The sequence below is a fragment of the Oncorhynchus gorbuscha genome, linkage group LG23 (assembly GCF_021184085.1).
Source record: "Oncorhynchus gorbuscha isolate QuinsamMale2020 ecotype Even-year linkage group LG23, OgorEven_v1.0, whole genome shotgun sequence".
Classification (NCBI taxonomy): Eukaryota; Metazoa; Chordata; class Actinopteri; order Salmoniformes; family Salmonidae; genus Oncorhynchus; species Oncorhynchus gorbuscha.
In genome coordinates this window covers 34,827,071-34,843,766 of record NC_060195.1, presented here as the reverse complement: position 1 = coordinate 34,843,766, position 16,696 = coordinate 34,827,071, and the positions used below count along the sequence as shown (strand labels likewise).

At 41.6% G+C, this 16,696-nt stretch overlaps 2 protein-coding genes across 2 annotated transcripts; both read right to left on the bottom strand.

The window, feature by feature from the left end:
- Nucleotides 1–2,556: 2,556 nt before the first annotated feature.
- LOC124010780 (ADP/ATP translocase 2-like) lies at nt 2,557–5,285 on the bottom strand. Its single transcript, XM_046323441.1, has 4 exons — nt 5,079–5,285; nt 3,429–3,912; nt 3,165–3,305; nt 2,557–3,027 (listed from the first exon to the last, which is right to left on the bottom strand). The coding sequence occupies exons 1-4, from the start codon at nt 5,187–5,189 to the stop codon at nt 2,870–2,872; spliced, it is 894 nt and encodes a 297-aa protein (XP_046179397.1). The 5' UTR covers nt 5,190–5,285; the 3' UTR covers nt 2,557–2,869.
- A 1,287-nt stretch (nt 5,286–6,572) lies between these two features.
- On the bottom strand, nt 6,573–16,342 carry LOC124010779 (solute carrier family 25 member 43-like). Its single transcript, XM_046323440.1, has 5 exons — nt 15,576–16,342; nt 10,591–10,832; nt 10,047–10,219; nt 8,375–8,509; nt 6,573–7,916 (listed from the first exon to the last, which is right to left on the bottom strand). The coding sequence occupies exons 1-5, from the start codon at nt 15,845–15,847 to the stop codon at nt 7,713–7,715; spliced, it is 1,026 nt and encodes a 341-aa protein (XP_046179396.1). The 5' UTR covers nt 15,848–16,342; the 3' UTR covers nt 6,573–7,712.
- Between the last annotated feature and the right edge of the window lie 354 nt (nt 16,343–16,696).

Here is a 16,696-nt window from a genome sequence, read left to right as displayed (position 1 = left end):
AACAGTGTATAAAAACAAAAACAGATCCTAAATACCATTTAAAATATGGAATCCAATTATAATATGAAATAAGTATTGCCTAAATGAGCAGCTGACGACGGATCAGCTCCTAGAGAGATATTACCACCTACGCATGCAAATATTGAGGCGGCTTATTATAATGCTTAGGAACCAATGAAAATGAACTAAATCACCAATTTGGCACATCATTGGGTACGCATTATATTTTCATTGGATTTGGCACATCTTTGGGTAAGCATTATAATAATACACTTTGAAATGTGCAACGTAGGCGGTAATATCTCTCTAGGAGCTGATCCGTCGTCAGTATTGTGAAATAATTCAAACGTTAAGGCAAATGTTGAATGGAGAAAGCTGATCCGAGAGCAGCGTCCCCTTTCTTTTGATCCTTTCAGTATCGACACATGTTCCAACGACGCAGTTAGCGACCGTTCTCTGCGTGGTGTTTTGGGAAAGATGCATCATTAAACCACTGGTAAACCTACATTTCTTCACGATCGGGAAAACCGGCCCTGATTTGAACTCAATGTTGCCGTCCAATAATCACATTACTTTCATATCACTGACAAAGCAGAGACGCGGCTGGATTTGGGGTGTGTAGCCTATTACGTCATTCACCAGGCAAGGACAGGGTTATGAAACAGCAGCGCAGTCAGGAATGGATTCCGGCGCATGCCCCCTGTGGTGATGAGTAATCTGCTAAAACCATGCAATCCATCTGCACGATATGTTCTTTGACATTGGTTGTACACCAGTTAAGGGCAGATCAAACCAGTTTCGCCGTTTGAAAAATGTGATCAGTAAATGATCACACTGCAAACCTGAAAACAGACTAATATTGTGAGTAATTGTAATACTGGCCTTTGTCCCTTTTTATTTGAATGACATCTTTCAAATTGGGACATAGAAAATGTACAAATCAGTCCAAAGGTGTGGCACTGAAAGGGTTCTAGTCTGAGCTTTCTCCTATGACCTCAAATGGATGACTGCTTAATGACTCACATGGACACCGCATAAACCTGCCTGAATGCCACTGAGCCCCACTACTAAGTGACTCACTAATGCCTCCTAATTCAGTTGTAATGACGCAGAGGTGGAAAGGACATGCTGAAACATTAAAGTTACCAGCCAAAGTTGTAGGTTGATCACCTGTCCAGACCATTTCTGGCGTGAAACTGACGCAATGGTTAGTGCATTCTGGAATCCTTGGGATGTCCCTACTCTAACCCAGGGGTGTCAAACTCATTCCATAGAGGGCCTAGAGTCTGAGAGTTATGTTTTCCTTTCAATTAAAACTGGCAACCAGGTGAGGGGATTTCCTTACTTAATTACAAGGGAGTGAAAACCCAGACACTTGGCCCTCCTTGGAATGAGTTTGACACGTGCCCTAACCTAACCATTTTAAACGTCAACTGGCTCGGGATGTCCCAAGGATCCCGAATAGCAAAGACCCTGATGCAAAGGATTACTTCCTAAACGTCCCACGCAGGAGTTAGGAAGATTAGATACTTCATACCCTGCTGGGTAAATCACATATAATCTGAGGCATCGTGAGCTAAATTAAGGGCGTCTGCCATTGAAGAGCATCCTAGACACAATACACCCGAGTTCGTGACAGGCCTACTTCAGAAGTTGACTGTCTCCTCTACGCTAGTGAAGGTATCCCAAGGACAGGGATTATGACCTAATATATTGTAGCCAGCACTGATGTAACAGTGTAGTTGATATAAAAAGGGAAAGGAGCATCTGTACTCTTCTTGATGACATGAGTTTGGATAGGCACCAATTGGTCTTCACACCTGCTCCTATCACATATCTGGAAGAATCTCAGCCAAATGTCTGCACCCACTGATTTCATTTCCTAGTAGTGCTTTATTCCATTCAGGTTTGCCACCATTACAAGTTACCCTGCCATCTTGTCTGAAGGGAAAAGGGAGTTTGCAATATGATCCAGTGAATTAACACTGCAGAGAAACAATGTGGATTGGCACCCAAACTCACAGGTTAAAAAATAAAAGTTACAACTTTGAGCAGGGTTGTTATTTTGGTTAATCTACACAGTTATGGCCCAGCATCTCACCAGTTCTGAGTCAGAAGAGGCTTGATGGGAGATAAAGGATGTTTAGAAGCCTGAAGTAATCCACTTCACCAGGTAATCCTAGATTCCTCACCACCGGATGCCACTTAGTTTACAAATGAGTCAATTGCGTTCAAAGACTCATTTTAATTAGGTAAAAACTTAAGCCACTGACTTGTCATAAAACCCCCTGCAAAATTCTCTTTCAGGTCGCCAGTGTTTGGAGCCTTATCACCAGTTTGTATAGATTACACCGAGCCAGTCCAAGTTCGTCAGCTGACTTTGGCAGGAGTCCAACAACAACCGGCGAGGACAACCCAGAGAATAAGGTTACACCCCCAGGAATAAGACACCAGCTGGCTCTCAAGAGAAACCACACTGAAGGGAAGCCAGGAGAATCACTACACACCATTCAGGGTTACAAACAGGCTACTTCCAGACACAAAGTAAAAAGTTAATTGTAGGTTCATTCAGTAGGTTGCCTTTATTGTTACAGTATTGACAAAAAAAAAACCATCTGGATGAAACAGGTTGATATTTAAAGATCTGGCTTAGTTACCTTTGTTTTATGGGAATGACATTCTGGTGAGGGGGCAAACAAAACAAACATTGGGCCAATTAAAAAGTGCAGAACCGATTTTCCCAGTACAACTAGCACCGACATACTAGTTGGTCCCTATAAACAAGGTGGAATTTGACCGTCCTTCCAACTGTACAAGATATGTTACAGTTTAAACATCTCACAACATTTATGGTGGACATAAAAACAGTTTAGAGGACCTTCTTCAACTCATCGTACAAAACTAGCACGAAGGCACCACCCATGCCTCGGAGAACGTTGGACCAGGCTCCTTTGAAGAAGGCCTTGCCACCCTCATCCCTCGCAATCTTCTTCCAGCAGTCAATGGTGCCAGTGTACATGATGTCACCTGCAAAACACATGGAAAATAGGTCATACCTCTGCCGTAGCTGAATGGTACGCACAAGATGTAGCTCAATGTTGTGGATAGCGTGACTGAATACACAACATAACAAAACTGACAAGTGTTCAAAAGTTTACAATTACCTCCTTTGCGCCCAGACTGCATCATCATGCGACGGCGGACGGTATCAAAGGGGTAGGATGTAAGACCGGCGACTGCAGTCACCGACTGCGCGATGGCCCAGCTGACAAGGATGCTGGCGTTCTTTGGATCTGGCAGCATGCCTACAGAGAAAAAAAACAAGATGATTAAAGTAGGCTCTAACATTCTTTGAAACAGACACTTGCAGATCCTCTACTCAAATGATGATGATTGAGGCCTGTGCTCAGAGCAGCCCATGGACTCACCCTTGGCTGTGTCATAGACGCCAAAGTACGAAGCTCTGTAGATGATGATGCCCTGGACAGACACAGAGAAGCCCTGGTACAGGCCCTTCAGACCGTCAGCCTTGTAGATCTTCTTCAAGCAGTCACCCAGGCCATTGAACTCACGCCCAGCACCGGCCTTACCGACATCAGCAGCCAGTCGGGTTCTGGCGAAGTCGAGGGGGTACACAAAACACAGGGAGGTGGCTCCAGCAGCACCGCCAGAGGCCAGGTTACCAGCGAAGTACCTCCAGAACTGTTTCTTGTCCACGCCATCCAGGAAGATTTGCTTGTATTTGTCCTTGAATGCAAAGTTGAGGGCCTGGGTGGGGAAGTATCTGATGACGTTGGCCAAGTTGCCTCTCCAGAATGACAGGAAGCCCTGCTCCTTGGGGATACGGACGACGCAATCCATGATGCCCTTGTACTGCTTGTCAACGGTGATCTGTTTACTAGCATGTTGCACCTGTAATCAAAAAGACAAATCAAAATCCCACTCCTGCTTATACTATACATTTACAAAATATAAAACATTTAAAAGAGAAAAGGAAACTGTTTAATGTCAAATATGTCAAAAAGGCTTAGCTATAGGTGGAGTTCAACACATTGTGTGCCCTTCAATCATTGCACAATGTTCTTAGCAAAGTTGACAACTACCAACTAAATAAACAAAGACAAGTAGCCAACACCCCTGATGATGCTTCTCATGGTAATGAAACATGGGCAAAAAATGTTTTGTCACATGCACCAGAGCCGCAGCTAAATGTCTTTTACAGGGTCACCCCTGGAGCAAATGAGGTTTAAGTGCATTGCTCAAGGGCACGCCAGATCTTTCACTGGCTCGGGTTTTAGAAGAAGCGACTTTCCAATTACTGGTTCAACACTAACCGCTTGGCTACCTGCCACCTCTTGGGCAAGCTCCAATCAAATACCCTAGGACAACATTGTGGATACCGGTACATGGATAGAAGTTGCTAAAATCAAGAAACTAGTCAGCACCAATCACATCTCGCCTTCCAACATTCACAACGCAGAAGGACCCGCCTCCGCACGAGTTTGGTGCTCGCTAGGCCTCAGTTCACACAGGATGAAGCCTCCGTTTGTTGCGACCTTGGCCATTTCTAGGGCCTAGTAACTACCAGCTGCGCCATATTTGATGACAATGGGCAAGGACACAAATTTGAGTTGTAGGGATGACAATGATCATAAGACGAACACGGTGTCTTTTACGAGTCAACTTAACTTGCATGGTTGCGAAATAGTCCTTAGAAAAAGCAAGCGTCAAGCTAGTTAAGCCAAATACCAAGACACCGGTCTACTACTGAACTGACAGTCTCAAGTGAGCTCACCGCACGCGAAGAGGGACCAAAATGGAAAGGTCACTCGCATCTTCGCAACGCACCAATGTCATTAGCCAAGTTAACGTTAGGGGCTCGCTAACTAGTTAATTTACTGTCAATGTCACTAATAACATTAACGGTTGCTATATTATTATAACTGACAATTGATACATCTGTTTGATCTAAATGGGTATTGTATTGTATTTCAAATGAGACAGTGATCTTGAGAGAAACTGCAGAGTCAAGGGATAACATCAGTAGATTACATTTCTGAAAAGCCAGTCAAACTCACCTGAAGAAGCAGCTTGATTCTTTCAATAGGGGCTACAGCTGTTTTGGAGATGGCAGCGGAAATACCACCAGCCAAGAAGTCCTTGCCGAACGAGATGACGGTCTCATTCATTTTCGGTTGTTATCGAGGACGTTGTTACACGGAAACCTTCCCGTTCAACAAAAGGACTACTGGGGTATACCGGCTCAGTCGAAATGGCCGATCCATTTAGTTGAGAGAGGATTTAATACCACTGTGTTCGCGAGACAAAACGGGAGCTGGAAGGCGGCATGCCATTGGTGCGCTAGCGGATTTAGTAGGCGGAAACCTATTTTAATGATTGTACCCTCGCCTGAAAGATGAGAGATTTGTCCAGTCTTCGTGAATTTTAATTAAACTGCGTTGTTGGCCTCTGCTCCAAAGTATTTCAAAATAAACTTTTAATTCATATCATTCATGAAATTTTGGCCTATAATAATACACGTGATAAAAGTTATCCAAAGTTTAAAATATTAATTTTTATTTTCATGTCATTCAATAGGTTCTAGGTGTAGTACGTCTACATGGTTGATGGGGAGTGAATAACACTCATCAAACCTTGCTTATGCCTTACCAACTTTAGGTTGAGTTCTGGACCCAAGGTCATGTGAAAAGTATGGCAGCTTGGAGCAGCTGAACCTCCTGTCTACTACTCTGTGTTAATCATCAGCTGTGAGAGCCAGAGGACACTTAGATACAGGGGGAAAAGGTCATCCCATTCACTACCAGGTTAAAATGTCCTCGACTCTGCAGTTCCTTAAAATTCCTTTTAGATAAAATGCCATGGTCAAGCAGATCTGATATGTTATATTATGACATTGACACAACTTATCTTACAGTCATACAAAGTGACAATGATAGTCAGTCCTGTGATCAAACTTCCTTGTGACAAAATAAAAAAGCATCAGCTCATCAAATATCAATTACATCTTTTGGGAAAATGAAATGCTGCCGTCTACAGGCTTACTGTAATAAGGTGGTGGGGTCAGCTCGCACTGGGGGAACAGTAGCTGATCAGGTTAGTCACCTGACTAGGGTATTCTCTGTAGGGTGCACCTCTTAGAGCCTTTGAGATAGAAATCCTGAAGGATAGAACCACATTCTGTAATCAACATTTCCATCAGAGACATTCTTCTGAATGTAGTGTCCTGCCAAATATGATACTGAGGGAGATATTGCTCCATTAATTTCCTTTATATAAGTGTAACGGATGTGAAACGGCTAGCTAGTTAGCGGTGGTGCGCGCTAAATAGCATTTCAATCGGTGACGTCACTTGCTCTTGTTCTGCAGCTTTTGTGGAGCGATGGGTAACGATGCTTCGTGGGTGACTGTCGTTGATGTGTGCAGAGGGTCCCTGGTTCGCGCCCGGGTATGGGCGAGGGAACGATCTAAAGTTATACTGTTACATAAGTACAAATGGAATTTGTGTTGTCATCCATACATTGTCAACCCATGTTCAGGAGAGCCACACTACCTTGCTTAGCAAAGGAATTTATTTGTCCATTACAATGACTGTTCAAGTAAAATTTACTTCAATGATTCTGAATCATCTCAATCTAAAATAATTAATTATAAATTTGCATAATTTCATACATCAAATGTATTACATACCGTATACACGTAATCTTAAAGGGGAATGGAAACACTTTAGGAGTTAGTTACAGTGAACTGGCATTCTAAGGCCTAGTGTTTCCTTTCCCCTTTCATTCTCAGTGACACTGAAGTGCTTCAGTTACAATTTTATTGCTAGGATCACAACGATACAGTATGTGCTATGAAAGTTAGCAACTGATTAATGGCTTCGACTCAGATACCTGTGTGAATAATTACATAACTACCTATCATAATTAAAACAGTCATCAAAATAAGCCCTATAATCAATAAAGGAAACCTTAAGGCACATAAATGATATACCCAAGTCTGTTAAAATAGTCATTACTACATTACAAATATAATGAAAAAAAGCATTCATTTGCATTGTAAGATAATTCCATTTTATAAACAGGTTTGTGCTTTGTGTTCCTCTTCATGGCCATTACATAAGGCCAAGACCATTGTTAGAACCAGGTCAGCGCCGTAACATTTAAAAATGGTAATTTAGCAGACGCTGTTATCAAGAGCGACTTACAGGAGCAATTAGGGTTACGTGCCAAGCTCAATGGCACATCAGCAGCTCAGGGATTCAAACCAGCAACCTTTCGCTTACTGTCCCAAAGCTCTTAGCCTCTAGGCTACCTGCAGCCCATAAGCATGAATAAACTGTAGTAATAACACAGAACTGTCAAAAAACTATCATTAAAAAAATACTTTAACTCTGAAAGAGGAATTGATGAACAAACAGTTAAAACGTTTCCCATGTGTTGAGTATAGAAGTGCAATTCTTATGATTGCATTGCAACTTTGAAATATCAATGGATCTATCTCTGATTCTGAAATGGTTGCTAATACACAAACACAAAGCTGTAAAAGACCTGACATCAACCAAATAGTCATCTTCAAAGCATTGAAGCATTCCAACAAATATTCCTGACTCCTTTCCATCATCATTCCGACACTTTCCTGTACTAATGATCATCATCCCCTTCAGAAATCCAGGCGTTTTTGATCCACCAGTTTTACCAGCGACTTCCTTGCTGTGACTGAAAACTCCTATTCTTCAAGTACCGTTTCACCTCTTCTACCTCAGTGGGGCCCATGCTCTGGTCCACTCCTGGTGCCAACTTATAGCTCAATGGAGACACAATGTACCCGTTGCGGTACAGACAGACCTGCTTGCACATCTCAAAGCAGCTGAAGAGAAGGCCAAAGTAAGGGACAATCTAAGGAGGAAAAACAGGGAAGATGTCAGTGGGCTCAATAGCTTTTGAAGTGTCTCTGTATAAAATGTGAAGAAGTAGGTTAGAATCTGCCCTGGTAGTAGGGCCTGGTTGTAATTATCTTGTCCACAATTTCATTGTTAGACTGTTCATGTGAGGAGATTTTACACCAGTAAACCAAACAACTTCACTGCCATCGTGAAAAGCCATTTGGAGATGAAAAATGAGCGCAGTGCATGCCGTTCCAGAAACAGTCCCGCGGCAGCCAACTTGTTTGTGAATTACCCACAAAGCATCTCTCCCTCGGTTTGATATAGGTGTGTTGGCTGTATATTACCATCTCTACAGCAGATGGGACAGAGGAGGACTAGTAGAGGGGTGGGGGTTAGAGCACAATAAATCAGTACGATAATAGGCTAATGGAAAAATAAATAATGGGAACATGACTTAGGTTGTCATACCTTGATCATGTTGGCTGTGATGCCACTCCACAGTGTCAGGATGCCCTTGTTTCTGATCACCTGCCTGAAGCAGTCCAGCATTCCAGTGAAGTGGACATCGGCCCCACCGTAATGCGGGAGCCGAGGATTCTGGGCCTGGCAATAAACGAGGACAAAAATTCCTGATTAGAGGAGTTATGACACTTCATTATGTAATGAGAGCGTTTTACAGTTAGACCGGTTACTTGGAAAGTGACCCCGGAGAGCACCAATATTAATACATTTAGGATCAATAAATGACAGATATTTGCAACCAACTCATAAAAGGGTCAGTGCTATCCAGAGTCTTTGGGACATCCCTACCCCTTTAACTTAACCATTTCAGATGTAAACTTCAATTGAAGTTGAGATTGAAAATGCTAAGCGTAAGGTTTATGGTACGGATGTCCCAAGGATCCCAGATAGCACTGACCTTCATAAAAGTGTGTGTGTGTGCGATCCAAGTAGTAAGAGACTATGGAATGAATGGAAATTCCTCAAATGTTTGATAATTGCGCAAACTGACCAGGGATCTGTATAACTTGGATGTCACATGACTCAATATTTTGATATAAGCAAATGAACTGAGCAAATGTGGGTGTGGTCTCAGGCAGTATTCTCACCGGATGTCCATATCTGCACATCCCAAAAACAAAATGTTCTCTCGCATTGTCAAGCATTAACCACTTAACTGGCTCCACACTGGATGCATTCTCATTTTAGAGGGCACTCCAATCCAAGACAAGAACCTTCCCCCAAAGACAACACAGTCCCAGTCCCAGGGCCTTTACGGATGTCAAATTCTGAGTTTGTTAAGGAAATGCTATACTGGCTGCTGAGTGAAACAATAACTGCATCCATGCCTCAAGCAAACTCCTTTAAAAACATTCTCGCTTACGGGTTGCGTCATGTTTCTACTTGACACTTCTTATTTTGCCCTAATCATCAGATAGACTTCTATGCAACATGTGAATAGAAATGATTTGTGGCTGAAGCGTTAGATTCATTTGAATACATGTAGTTGTGTTGGTTCTGTATGTCTGAAACTAGGCAGTGGGGATTAAAGAGAGGTTCAGTTTGTTTTATTGGCTTCTCAATTAGGAGTGTGCTTGTCCACTGTGTGATAGCTACCAGCTATATTTAGAGAACGTATCTATATTGCAGGCAGACCCTGAACTGTGTTCACATTCTCAGCTGCCGGAGCACCTTGAGGTCACTAATAACACGTTGATGAAAACGGATGAAGTATTCTGTCCTTCATAAAAGTCCTACTGAACCCTCTTATACATAGAGAGAAGGCCACGCGAGGAGAGACATTAACTTATACTTGGGCTCAAACTATGGTAACTTACATTTCAATAACTATTGTAAGTTATTGTTTATAAAGTGTACAAAGAAACTGTCTTCCTAATCTTATCTTAGAAACTTTGAAAGTGTAATTATATTTTTGGGATAATTTCTAAGCTTCTATGTTGCATTTTGTTTATAAAGTTTTAAAAACCAGATGCACTCGAGGGCTATCTTTTTGAGGACAAGTGTTTTACTAACCAGTATGTACAGGTAAGAGGTACCAGTACAAATGTGTACAAATCCGCCACCTTATGGACAAATGTGGCATTACCAATCTGGTTACAGCTCATAAAATGGCCCTTACCTGCATTTTCCTTTTCACAGTTTCAAAGGGGTAGGAGAAGGTTTGCGCTATTCCTGCCGCTAAGCAGCCATTTATGAAGTTCTGTAGTGGAGTGAACCGGAATTGGGGCTCCCGCCACAGCTTATCCAAGTTGACGTAGACTGCATAGCAACCAATGGAGAAGGGAAACGCACCTGTAGAAGAATAGATCCACAGTTGCTAGCCATGCCCCATAGAACAACCTAAATAAACTCTTGAAATAAATATGATTTGTTTGGCTGTTCCAAATGTAAAAACAATGAAAACTCAAGAGGTTGTAAGAGGGACAAAGGGTGTTTCACAAGTAAGCAGACTTCGGACACTTTATATAGTTATACCAGCTTTTCCCAATCTAAAAGGCTTGAGGAGTTGATTATTTGAATCAGTTCTGTAGTACTAGGACAAAAAAACTAAAACATACACCCCTGAAGGTCCCCAGGACCGATTTTGGGAAACATTGAGTTATACTGAATCATTGTGTGGGAACATCTTTCTCCACATTTCTGTAGTATACAGACATGTGTACCTAAGACTGTGAGAGAGAATCCACTGTAGAGTGTTCGAAGGCCTTCGGTCTGGTATAACTTGGAGAGCGTGTGGACCACCCCCCTGTATGTGGGCTCTCTGCAGTTCTGAGCTATGAGGCGAGTCTCTGCCACCTCCAGAGGGTACGTGGCCAGTGCAGCACTCACACCAGCTAGCCCACCAGCCAAAATTGCCCTCCACTGAGAGATGTAGCCCAATTCATCCATGTGGAGGTGGACGATACTGGAAAGCCAAAACAACAGAGGTCAACGTTTTGGTTCTAAATCATTTTTATCTTGAAAATGTATTTACTTGAATCAATGCTTGTGATGCAGGTATAGCCAGTGAATAGATGTATGATTATGGCTTTATGTTTATCAATACGATACTTCCAGAAATTATAGAAATAAGTAACTGGGTTACATAACTGTAACAGAGCATCCATTTCAAGAACAGCTTTAATCTTTCATTGAGAGTAAACATACTATGCAAATATCACATTCTCCATTGAGAATCCACCATAACACAGAATATTAAAGACGTTCTCTAGCGATTTTTGAACATTTGCTGTTGAAAAGCGATATTCCAAGTATAAATACAGTAATATACACACTTAAGGGTAAAAACTAGTTCTGAGCTCCCCCCTTGTGCCATGTCATATGTGCCTTTTGTTAACACCTGATTTACTGAACCTCTACAGGATTGGTGGGTCCCCCACGGGACGGTTGAGCTAATGTCAGCTAAAGCGATTAGCATGAGGTTCTAAGTAACAAGAAAATGTCTCAGGACATAGACATATCTGATATGGGCAGAAAGCTTACATTTTTGATAATCTAACTGCACTGTCCAATTTACAGTAGCTATTACAGTGAATGAATACCATGCTACTGTTTGATGAGAGTACACAGCTAGGAACTTGAAAATTTATTAATAAACTAATCAGGCACATTTGGGCAGTCTTGATACAACATTTTGAACAGACATGGTTCATTGGATCAGTCTAAAACGTTGCACACACTGCTGCCATTTAGTGACCAAAATCTAAATTGCAACCTGGCCTGGAATAATAACATTATGGCTTCCCTTGGTATTATCTTTTACCAGTTCTAATGTGTTATATTCTACTACATTAATTTCACATTTCCACAAACTTCAGTGTTTCCTTTCAAATGGAATCAAGAATATGCATATCCTTGCTTTAGGTCCTGAGCCACAGGCAGTTCGATTTGTGTATGTCAAGTGGAATGGTCAAGTGGGATTACACAACTAAAACCAACGTGTTTTTCTCTCAAGTGACACCATAGTTGGCTGAGTTTTCAGAACCATCTGATTGGTCAAGAATAGAAGGAATCTAAAAACAGCGGAAGTGAGTTGGATTTAATAACTATAATGCTCCACGGTGGATTAACAATAATACCGGTTCCGCAGATGTGTTCATTTCAAACTATGTCTAGCTAAGTAATCATATAATCTATCGGTCGTTGCAAATACAGTACCAGCCTAAAGTTGACACCATTCAAGGGTTTTTATTTGTACTATTTTCTACATTGTAGAATAATGAAGACATCAAAACTATGAAATAACACATATAGAATCATGTACTAACCCCCCCAAAAAGTGTTAAAACATATCAAAATATATTTAATATTCTTCAAAATAGCCACCCTTTGCCTTGATGACAGCTTTGCACACTTGGCACTCTCAACCAGCTTCACCTGGAATGCTTTTCCAACAGTCTTGAAGGGGTTCCCACATATGCTGAGTACTTGTTGGATGCTTTTCCTTCACTCTGCGGTCCAACTCAACCCAAACCATCTCAATTGGGTTGAGGGACTGTGGAGGCCAGGTCATCTGACGCAGCATTCCATCACTCTCCTCCTTGGTCAAATAGCACTTACACAGCCTGGAGGTGTGTTTTTTTGGTCATTGTCCTGTTAAAAAAACAAATTATAGTCCCTCGAAGCACTTACCATGTGGGATGGCGTATCACTGCAGAATGCTGTGGTAGCCATGCTGGTTAAGTGTGCTTTGAATTCTAAATAAATCACTGACGGTGTGGCGGTGCTTTGCTGGTAACACTATCACACCTCCTCCATGCTTCACGGTGGGAACCACACATGCAGAGATCATCCGTTCACCTACTCTGCGTCCCAAAGACATGGCGGTTGGAACAAAAAATCTCAAAGCCCTTATCAGCCTGGTTGATTAATGTTAGTTAGATAGCATGGTAATTACACTGATTTCAGTTACAATTTCTAAGGATTTCACATGATCACACTTTCTTTAAAAAATAAAAATAAATTAAGGTAGGGGCGTGGATCAGAAAACCAGTCCGTATCTGGTGTTACCACCACTTGTCTCATGCAGTTCGACATCTCCTTTGAATAGAGATGATCAGGCTGTTGATTCTGGCCTGTGGAGGCTGTCCCACAAATCAATGGTTGTGCGAAGGTTCTGGATATTGGATGGGAACTGGAATATGCTATAAACATGTCAATCCAGAGCATCCCAAACTTGCTCAATGGGTGACATGTCTGGTGAGTTTGCAGGCCATGGAAGAACTGGGACATTTTCAGCTGATAAATTCTTTAAAAATGACATTGGAGGCAGCTTATGGTAGAGAAATGAACATTCAATTCTCTGGTAACAGCTCTAGGGGACATTCCTGCATTCGGCATGCCAATTGCACAAAACTTGACACGTGGCATTGTGTTCTGTGACAAAACTGCACATTTTAGAGTGGCCTTTTATGATCATGCTGTATAATCAGCTTCTTGATTTGTCACACCTGTCAGGCAGATGGATTATCTTGGCAAAAGAGAAATGCTCACTAACAGGGTTGTAAACTAATTTGTGCACAACATTTGAGAAAAATAAGCTTTTTGTGAGTATAGAAAATGTTGCTCATGAAACCAACACTTTACATGTTGCATTTATATTTGTGTTCAGTATACTGCAGGGCAGCCAATATTTGAAGAAAACTTGGAGTGAGATTTGATAAGTGAACTTCATTGCACCCTGACACAATTCCTAGACCGGGGACTTTTATTTTATTTTACTGTTTTAAAGCTCATTTCCTGCAATTCTATGTATTTTGACATGGCTTAGGCCTATTACCAGGGTGGAAAAGTAGGTGTATCATGATGCTTTGAACATTAAATGAACACAAAGTAGACCACTTTGTTACATCTAGATTTTGGAGGAATGAAATGTAAAGTATGCTAATATTTTTTAGGTGGTTTGACACTTTATACATACAGCAATGAAATGAGATGAGGCAAATGCTAGAAACAGGGATTGATCTCTGTTGTCAGGTGGAAGAAAGCTGTATGAGACATGTGCCAGGGGACTGTAACCACTATACCAAGGCTCTGCACAGGACATATTAATGGTTGATGGCAGATGGTAACCAAACTATAGATTGCAGTCGTCTTGTCCATAGACTGCTTTCGAGGGAAGGACACAAACATTTAGTAATTTGGGTGGCATCCCTTTTTAAAATAGTTCTGGAAGAAAATCCTGCTGGCTCCCCAGGAAGGTTGGCCTTCCCTGATCTATGTTTCCCAAGTGCTGGGTGTTTGAAAATGTTCTTGTTATAAACATTTCTCAAGATCACCCAACCTTCAAGAAAATATCAAATCAATATTAATGTTCAGGTGGTTTATGCCTACTATAGTAGTTGAAGATCTCTGCCATCATTTTACTCTACATCGACAAAATGATGCATTTGAGTTGTGAATCCCTCTACCATCTCTGCTTTGCACAATCCTAAAAATGTAAAATTATATTTAATTCCTGTAGCATTTAATATCCAATGCCTTTTGTATGATTTAGTCAACTGTCCATTAATGCATTTTTGAAGCGATATCCTCAATTAATTTTCAAAGAAACAAGTAGGGATGTCAGATTTCAAATATGTGGTTATGCTGGCAAAAATAGGGAAGAGGTGGAATAAATTAGGTGTGGGGGGAATAAGAGCCATGTTCTTGCTGACAAGCACAGTATTTACCCTATATTTCATCCCTTTGTTAAGAATGAGAATTGTTCCACTGATCATAACTCTACCCAAATTGTTTTATTTATTGTACCCCCTCTATAATAAAAATGTACACATTTAAGTTTACAATCTAACAAAATTATTTCCATAGTTACAAATCAGGTCACCCTACCAAACGTCCCTGCTAAAACATGCTGTAGGTCTGTCTGCTGCTTTTTCGTTGTCACAGCCTAAATGCCAATCACCAAACAAGGGGACTAATGGGTGGATTAGGGTGGATTAAATCGACTTTAGAACATGCTGTCAAAAGGCTGCATTCTGCAACAGGGACGGGAGCAATAGCAACCTAATTTTGCTGACAACATTGTTCATAAAACAACGCTACCGAACTTGACATTTTTATAAACTCAGTGGAAAACGTTCTCTCCATTCAACTCCACGCTAATCTTATTTTGAGGGGCGTTTCTTTAAAACGCGAATCCAATCCCCTTTATCCTTCCCATAACTAGACCAATCATATGCTTCAATGTTCCGCGGCAAGACAGGACATGGAGATTCCACTCGTGATTTTAAATTGTAGGCGCTCGGGTTTCAAAACGATTTGGAGCACAGTTGAAAGTTAAAGCGCTGACAACACAATGGACTAATAAAAGCTGTACATTTCAATGCGTAAAATAAGGTGTGCCGTGAGAGCGTAAAGAGAGTCAAATGCCTGTGTCTCAGCTCGGTCTAACGCAGGGGTGGGCAACTCTAGTCCTCAGGGCCTGATTGGTGTCCTACTTTTTCTCCACCCCTAGCAAACACAGCTGAATAATCAAATCCTAAAACTGAAGATACTGATTGTTTGAGTCAGGTGTGTTGGCTGGGGAAAAACTGACACCAATCGGGCCCCTGAGGACTGGAATTGCCTACACCTGCTCTAACGTTATAGATTGTTGTCTAAAATAAACGTATCATAACTCAGAAACACTAATTCATTATTGACTCACTGTTTGTATGTTGCCAAATGGACGGCGCTGTAAGGAAACAGGCGGAGACAGGAGACGAGGTTTCCCTTCCAAAATCCCCGTAGGCCTTCATTCTGGTAGACGACAAGAAAGCTGTGCAGAAAGCCTTTTTTACAGTGAAATGTGCCTACTTGACTCTTGATTTTCACCAACTCCAGAGGCGACGTGACAGTTTTACTGAAAACTCCAGCAAAACCAACGCACATAAAGCCCTGAGAACGTGTCAGTCTGTCATCTGGTTTAACTGTTGCCATTACTCTAGCTCTGTATGTAACCGATTTCCCCAGCCGATTCTACTATCTCATCCGTAGATTGTCTGTAGGACCAGCAGTACCGCTTGTTTATCTAAGGCTAACTGAAAACAAGACCCAGTGGCACCGTCATCCGCAATTCTGATTCCTGTCACGTTGGTCTGAGGGGAGGCGGTACTGAGGGTTTTGTCTAGAAGGGATAAAGCTTAGTTAAATTGGACTTTTCATACCAGGTTAATATTAGAGAGTTTACGCAGAAGGTTAGGAGGATTAAGTTACGATTAGTAAAAGGTGTGGTGTTAACTAAAATGCAAAACACAAACATACTTTTTACATCACATTTGACAAAAGCTGTATTCTGTCTCGCAACCAGACATGGCCGATACTGAATGCACTGGGCAGGCGTGGGGACATCAAGGTTCTCTTCCAGGAAAAAGCTTGTCCTCTCTGGTGGCTATTTAGTGTATTAACGTTTTTTATTTTTTTATTTAATTAACTAGGCAAGACAGTTAAGAACAAATGTACCTCGAAGTAGAGCGTTTGATATGACGGCCTGCACATGCGCAGTTTGGCGCGTGACGAACGTTAGACCCGATGACGTGTTTCTACGCATGAGTTTCGCTCGCCAACATTGCCATGACATCGCTTACAAGCGTGTAGAAGCAGTTTTAGCTGATGTTCATACTGTACTGTCTTTGACTTTACTATATTGTATAATGAAAAAAAGGTACGAGCACCTAGTAGTTAGGTCATAGGCCTATTTATAAATTATTAACTTATGTTACAGCCTCCTATGCACGAGTAATGACCCCAATTGCCTCAAAAAGATCTGTCAAGCTAAGAGGTTCATAG

What these genes read in the sequence shown, in the direction of transcription:
- LOC124010779 (XM_046323440.1), bottom strand. Translation starts at nt 15,847, where the DNA reads ATGGCAACAGTTAAACCAGATGACAGACTGACACGTTCTCAGGGCTTT. An exon ending in ATTCTCTCTCACAGTCTTAG is followed by an intron (nt 10,220 to 10,590) that starts GTACACATGTCT and finishes ATTCTTCTACAG; the next exon opens with GTGCGTTTCCCTTCTCCATT. An exon ending in TCACAGCCAACATGATCAAG is followed by an intron (nt 7,917 to 8,374) that starts GTATGACAACCT and finishes TTTCCTCCTTAG; the next exon opens with ATTGTCCCTTACTTTGGCCT.
- LOC124010780 (XM_046323441.1), bottom strand. Translation starts at nt 5,189, where the DNA reads ATGAATGAGACCGTCATCTCGTTCGGCAAGGACTTCTTGGCTGGTGGT. An exon ending in GAATCAAGCTGCTTCTTCAG is followed by an intron (nt 3,913 to 5,078) that starts GTGAGTTTGACT and finishes TTTTGATTACAG; the next exon opens with GTGCAACATGCTAGTAAACA. An exon ending in GCAGTCTGGGCGCAAAGGAG is followed by an intron (nt 3,028 to 3,164) that starts GTAATTGTAAAC and finishes TGTGTTTTGCAG; the next exon opens with GTGACATCATGTACACTGGC.